The following is a 7,153-nucleotide window of genomic DNA, read 5'->3' on the forward strand; positions in this document are numbered from 1 at the left end:
TATATATATATATATATATATATATATATATATATATATGCATGTATATGTGAGAGTGTGTGTGTGTAGACAAAAACAAGTATATCAAGTGTCATGCAGCTTAAATTCTTGATAGAGTATCAAAATCATGTCTGCCTCCTGAGGACGTATCACAATTGCCAAATGAAAAGCAGTTCCGTACAGGAAGGGGAGATAATCTAAGATTCAAGACCTCCATCCCTTTACGGAAGAAGAGAGGCAAATACAGAGTTATTTCTCTTTGTCTTTTCGTTTAAATCAGTGGATCTTGACCATCTTTTTGCCTGTAGACCCTTTAGATGCCTATTTTACTCTATGGGACCCTCACACCCATTCAATGTTTAAAAATATCCTATTATATCGTTATAATTAAATATCATTTGGAATCGTATTGAAAGAATAGTTAAGCGCAGTCATGGCTGTGGTGGCAAGGAGGTTGCTTCCCAACTACACGATCCTGGGTTCAGTCTCATCGTGTGGTACCTTGGGCAACTGTCTTCTACTATGGCCTCAGGCTGATCGAAGCCCTCTGAGTGGATTTGGTAAACAGAAACCGAGAGAAGACCATCATGTGTCTGTATATTTGTATATGTGTATGTGTGATGGTGTGTGGCCTAGTGCTTAGGCTGCTCCACTCACGATCACCAGGTCATGGGTTCAATTCCTAGACTGAGCGGCGCATTGTGTTCTTGAACAAAACACTTCATTTCATGTTGCTCCAGTCCCCTTTCGATCAAGGCGGAGTGTTGGCTTGCTTACCTAGCCAGTGGGGTGACATCATTTGATGGCTAAAACAATGCAAAGTGCATTGTGACCAGCGATGTGCAACAGCATGTGATAGAGCTCTGAACCTAAACAAGACTCGTTATTCTTGCTATTATATAAATCACCTAATATACATATCGTTGTCAGTAAATTCCACAGTAGCCATCATTAATTATAATAACGATCCAAATATAAACAGGCACAGGCATGGCTGTGTGGTAAGTAGCTTGCTTACCAACCACATGGTTCCGGGTTCAGTCCCACTGTGTGACACCTTGGGCAAACACATATATATATTTTATATATATATATATGATAGGCTTCTTTTAGTTTCTGTCTACCAAATCCAAAGTAAATAAATATTTACATATACATGTGTGCATGCATGCATTTGTTTTTGTTCACCCCACTGTTTGGCAACTGATGTTGGTGTGTTTATGTCCCCCATAGCTTAGCAGTTCAGTAAAAGCAACCAATACAATAAGTACAAAACTTTAAAAAAAAAAAAAAGAATTTTAATTAAGCACTGGGGTTAATTTGTTAGACTTAACCTTTGAAGGTGGTGCTCCAGCATGGCCGCAGTCCAATAATCAAAATAAAAGATCCAAGACAAAAGATTTTGGTCTTCCAGTTAAAGCAATTAACTAGAAAGTCGTTACCTTATAACGAATCTGTAATTCTTCGTTCTGTGAATCTGCCTGCAGGAGGGAGGCCCTGTTGATGTAGGCCTCTGCTTGGACAGGGTCCTCGTTCTCCAGGTAAAGACGGGCAATCTTAAGGTAGGTCTTGAGTTTGTAGTCGGTAGAGTACTGTCTGTTGAGTATAGGAAAGAGAGTACACAAAAGAGTTAGTGTAAAGAGGACCAAAGGGCCAGAGCAGGGTAGAATAGAAGGGTACGACACTTAGTGAAAGGGGACAGTTAGAAAATGTTGAGATCAGCAGATCTATATTAACAATATGAATTGTGTCTGGGATGCTTGGCACAAAATAATGTCAGACTAACAGTATTAGTAGTACAAAGTCATAGGGACGCAAGGCGCAGGAGTGGCTGTGTGGTAAGTAGCTTGCTCACCAACCACATGGTTTCGGGTTCAGTCCCATTGTGTGGCACCTTGGGCAAGTGTCTTCTACTATAGCCTAAGGCTGACCAAAGCCTTGTGAGTGGATTTGGTAGATGGAAACTGAAAGAAGCCTGTCATATATATATATATGTGTGTGTGTGTATGTGTGTGCATGTTTGTCCTCCTACCATCGCTTGACAACCGATGCTGGTATGTTTACGTCCCCGTAACTTAGCGGTTTGGCAAAATAGACCGATAGGATAAGTACTAGGCTTACAAAGATAAAGTCCTGGAGTTGATTTGTTTGACCAAAGGTGGTGCTCCAGCAGGGCCGCAATCAAGTAAAAGAGTAAACCAACACCAGCTGTCAAGTGATGGTAGGGGACAAACACAAACACACACCCTCAGATATGTGTATATATATATATATATATATATATATATATTTATATATTCTTTTAACTGTTTCAGCCCTAATGCTGTGGCCATCCTGGAAAACAACCAGTGTAATCACCCTTTCAATGGCCAATTTTATGAGGTTGGCTTTTGGTGAAAGAGAGAGTTCCACACTGCTGCCCTCTTTTGTGTCTCCTGCCTTGACATTGGTTCATCTGGGACCTTGGGTAGCAGGAGGTCAAGTTGTTTCTTGTAAACATCTACCCCTACTCTATGAAGATCCCTCAGATGTTTTGGCAAGACATTAAATAGCTATGGGCCCTTTAATCCCAAGCTATTGCAGTGCATGGTCCTCACTCAAGATGGGATAGCTGGGATCTTTGGAATAGTGCAGCGACGTCCAGTTCGGGGGCTGGTATAGCTCTCAATACCAAAGTTTGATGCCAGCCCCTCCAGTATCTTCCACACATACATCATTGCATACCTCTCTCATCTTCACTCCAGGCAGTAGAGTCATAGCTCTTCCAGTCTCTCCCAGTAGCTCAGCCATTCCATCGATGCAGTTTTCCTAATGTAACACCATTGAACTGCCTCAAGTTCTGCTACTAATTTGACACTGTGGGGTGACCACAGTTGAGAGCAGCAGTGTAGAGGCTGAATACAAATGTTCTCCATAAGGCCAGCATTGTTTCCCAGTCCTTTGTTCTGAAGGTTCTCGGAACCCAGCCAGCCAGCCAGCCATCTGCCTGCACACTGCCAACACCTTGGTGATATGCATATGAAACAAAGCATTGTTGCTCATATCAATCACCAGATCATGCACTGTGCGTGACTCTGGGACTGCCACTCTGTTTGATGCGAAGTATTGTTGTTGCTGGCTTCTGAGCACCAATTAGCTGGTAGCAGATACAATGGGCTTTTTCAGTTTCCATCTACCAAATCCACTCTTTGGTCAGCCCAAGGTTATAAATAGAAAACACTTGCCCAATGTGCCACGCAGTGGGACTGAACTCGGAACCATGTAGTTGGGAGGCAAACTTCTTAACCACACACCCACAAATTCATTAAAATATTTCGTGTAATGTAAAAATAAAACCAATTTACTGCACACAAATTTTAACAAAATTTTATTATGGACCCCTGCAAAGGCCACATAGACCCTTGTTGAAATGGATCAGAAATGACCAGGGGTTAAACAACAACAAAAACAACAAGAGGTCACTTACTTCTGTCCGGTTTCCAGTGGTATCCCAACTAAGACCTGGGCAGCTTCAGCCCATATCTTCTCTCTCTCGTAGATGTTGGCCAAGTGTTGTCTGATCGAAGCAACCTAGAAAGACGACAACAGCAACGGCTACAGTAAATACAGGACAATCACGACAACAAAAAGAACAACAGCAACAATTTCTACAACTAAAGAAGCCAGTCTTTCCATATTGTGTTGTCCTTTACCTGTGTCAGTCACAGGACTGCAGCCATGCTGGGGCACTGCCTTGAAGAGTGTTAGTCAAACAAATCAACCCCAGTACTTATTTCAGTAACCTTTTAGCATATGGATTACAGTGTCAAAAAGCTTGGTTTCCAACCACATGGATCTAGGTTCAGTCCCACTGTGTGGTACCTTGGGCAAGTGTCACATTTAATTGAATGAAAGTCAGTGTATTTCAACAGGAATATGGTAGCAAAAGGGTTAACTCTTTTGATAGCAACCTGCCCAAGACCACCCTTGGTTCTATGATACAAACTTCATATTTTAAAGTAATCTAAATTAGAAGCCTTCCATCAAAATTTCATGCTGATTTGTTCCAAACTTCAGATTAATAATGAGTTGTATCACTAAATTCTTCATTGCTTTAAAGATTAATTTAAAACAAAGTGTATTTCCACAGAAATATGGTAACAAAAGGGTTGAAGTGATCTAAATTAAAACCTTCCATCAAAATTTCATGTTAATCTATGTTCCAAACACCTGGTTTAATAACGATATAATTATTTCACGAAATTCATCATTTACAAAAACAATTGAAATATTGTAGTAGAAAAAAAGAATTGGAAGAAGAATGAAAAATGAAAGGAGAAAGAGAGAGAGAGAAATAGAGATTTGTGGATGGCAACTTACTTGTTCTTCAAAGGAAATAACCCTGGTATATACTCTCTCCAAGGTGAACTTAGCCACATCTTTAGCTGTTGGGTCAGGTAATTTGGTGAGGTGGTTACAAAAATCTGTGAGAATCTGTCTAGAAATTACCAAACTGATGTTTTCGTTGACAACTGAAATAATATGTGAAGGACAGAAACATCTGGCTTAGTGTGTAGAACAATGTATTTTGAGGTGGTGGATTTTGGCAGGAGATTCACACACCAAAGACTGCACCAAACTACACTACATGCTAGACTACACCAAATATATACTACATACTAGACTACATTACATTCCACAACACTGTACCACACACTATGTACTAAACTACACCACATTTCATAACATTGCATCATGCTACACACTACATACAAGGCTACATCACACCACACTGTACAACACTACATCACACATCCATCACCAATTCCTCATACCATTACAACCATTCTCCAACACCACCATCACAACACTGCACCACCACTCCCTAATACCACCACCTTTCTTCAACACCAACACCAACATTACAATAGTGCATCACCACTGCCCAACACCAACAGAACACTGTGCCACCACTGCCCAACACCTACAGAACATTGTGCCACCACTGCCCAACACTGCATCATCACCACACATATCCAATACCACACTTCAATATACTATATCACTACACTCCATACAAGACAACACCAAATTGCACGGTATTGCATTACACTACAGCACAGAGATAACAGAAACTTCTACTCACGTGCATCCACAAAAGTATGTAATGAAGGTATTAGATCCTCTCCCTCTATCTTTATAATGGACTCCAGTATGGCCTTGTACCTGAGAAGTGGAGACATTCAATACATTACAGAAACACATTTCGTAAGTGTAGAAAGAGGAGAGAGGGCAGACATTATGACAACATATAATATGGCTTCAAATCTTGGCACGGGCCAGAAATTTTAGGGAAACGGTTAAGACTGGTTCTTATTTTATCAACCCCACTGCCTGACTGGTACTCCTTTTATTGACTCCAGTGCTCGACTGATACTCCTCTTATCGACCCCAGTACTTGGCAAGTACTCCTTTTATTGGCCCCAGTACTTGGCAGATACTCCTCTTATCAACCCCAGTACTCGACAGGTACTCCTCGTATCGACTCCAGTACTCATCAGGTACTCCTCTTATCGACTCCAGTTCTCAGCAGGTACTCCTCTTATCGACTCCAGTACTCAGCAGGTACTCCTCTTACCGACTCCAGTACTCAGCAGGTACTCCTCTTATCGACTCCAGTACTCAGCAGGTACTCCTCTTATCGACTCCAGTACTGGGCTTAGTGCAGTTTCCATACACCAAAGATATTGGTTGGCCCAGGGTGGTAGTAAAAGACTGTTGCACAGTGGGACTGAACCTGGAACCATTTGGTTGCAAAGCAAACCTTTTAGCCACTTAGTCATGGGCATGTAAACACACCAACACCAGTCATCAAGAGGTGGTGGACAACAAACAGACACAAAAGCACACACACACGAGAGGCTTCTTTCAGTTTCCATCTACCAAATCCACACACACAAGACTTTGGTTGGCTCAGGACTATCGTAGAAGACACTTGCCCAAGGTGCCACATAGTGGGACAGATGATGTAATTTATGTAGTTAATGGCTAAGTGGCTAAAAGGTTTGCTTTGCAACCAAATGGTTCCAGGTTCAGTCCCACTGTGCAACAGTCTTTTACTACCACCCTGGGCCAACCAATATCTTTGGTGTATGGAAACTGCACTAAGCCCATCATATGCATAAATGTGTATGTGAAAGTGTTTAAGACTTAAGAAATGCCTTGATGTTCAGAGATCAAATCCTGCCGAGGTCAACATTACCTTTTAACATTTTGAGGGTCACCAAAATAATATAGCAGTCTGGTATATTATTTTGGTGACCCTCAAAATGTTAAAAGGTGATGTTGACGTCGGCAGGATTTGATCTCTGAACATCAAGGCATTTCTTAAGTCTTTTATTGTTTCTAATAATAAATAAAAAAAACTGTTGCCATTTGCTGTGCATGGCACCCCCCACCCCGCACATCACAACACACACACACACAGCAGAAATTGTTGAGGTGCAGCGATTGTGGCTGGTGATGGGTTTGAACTGGCGAAGTAGGAACATCTATTGTTAGATAGACAGAGACAGACAGGTAAATAGGTAGATAGAAAGATAGATAGGTGGACAGACAGACAGAAAGATAGATAGATAGATAGATAGATAGATAGATAGATAGATAGATAGATGGATGGATATGTTTCTTTATTGGCCACACAGGGCTCAACATAGAGGGACAAAATACAAATGTAGAGTTTTTCTTTTCGATGGGGACGAAAATAAAGTAAAAATTAAAATGGGGATAACGATGAAAAGACATCGAGATAGATGGATAGATAGACAGATAGATAGGTAGATGGATGGATGGTTAGATAGGTAGATAGATAGATAGTTAGTTATATTGCTAAGTTACAGGGACCTCAACACATCAACATCAGTTGTCAAGTGATGGTGGGGTGGGGGAAAACACAGACACAAACACACACACACACACACAGATATGCGCGAGCGCGCTTTTTTTTTTGTTTTTTGTTTTTTCCCAGCAAAGTTGTTTTACACGAATTTTTATTTCGTTTTTGAGCTCGGGTCAAACATTTCTAGTTTAGAGGCCATGGACTGACGATGTGTGACGATGTGAACGTTCTGAGTCCTCTCCCCACCCCACTCCCCTTCGCCAGCGCGTGCATTTT

At 41.3% G+C, this 7,153-nt stretch overlaps 1 protein-coding gene across 1 annotated transcript in view; it reads right to left on the reverse strand.

The window, feature by feature from the left end:
* Positions 1-7,153, reverse strand: part of LOC106878970 (COP9 signalosome complex subunit 4) — a 25,983-nt gene that overhangs the window by 12,225 nt on the left and 6,605 nt on the right. Inside the window, exons 2-5 of the mRNA XM_014928346.2 lie at positions 5,126-5,205; positions 4,360-4,511; positions 3,467-3,570; positions 1,443-1,596 (exon numbers count right to left, since the gene is read on the reverse strand). Coding sequence (XP_014783832.1) covers positions 1,443-1,596; positions 3,467-3,570; positions 4,360-4,511; positions 5,126-5,205 — 490 coding nt within the window. The remainder of the gene's footprint in view (positions 1-1,442; positions 1,597-3,466; positions 3,571-4,359; positions 4,512-5,125; positions 5,206-7,153) is intronic.

The sequence above is a fragment of the Octopus bimaculoides genome, chromosome 29 (assembly GCF_001194135.2).
Source record: "Octopus bimaculoides isolate UCB-OBI-ISO-001 chromosome 29, ASM119413v2, whole genome shotgun sequence".
NCBI lineage: Eukaryota > Metazoa > Mollusca > Cephalopoda > Octopoda > Octopodidae > Octopus > Octopus bimaculoides.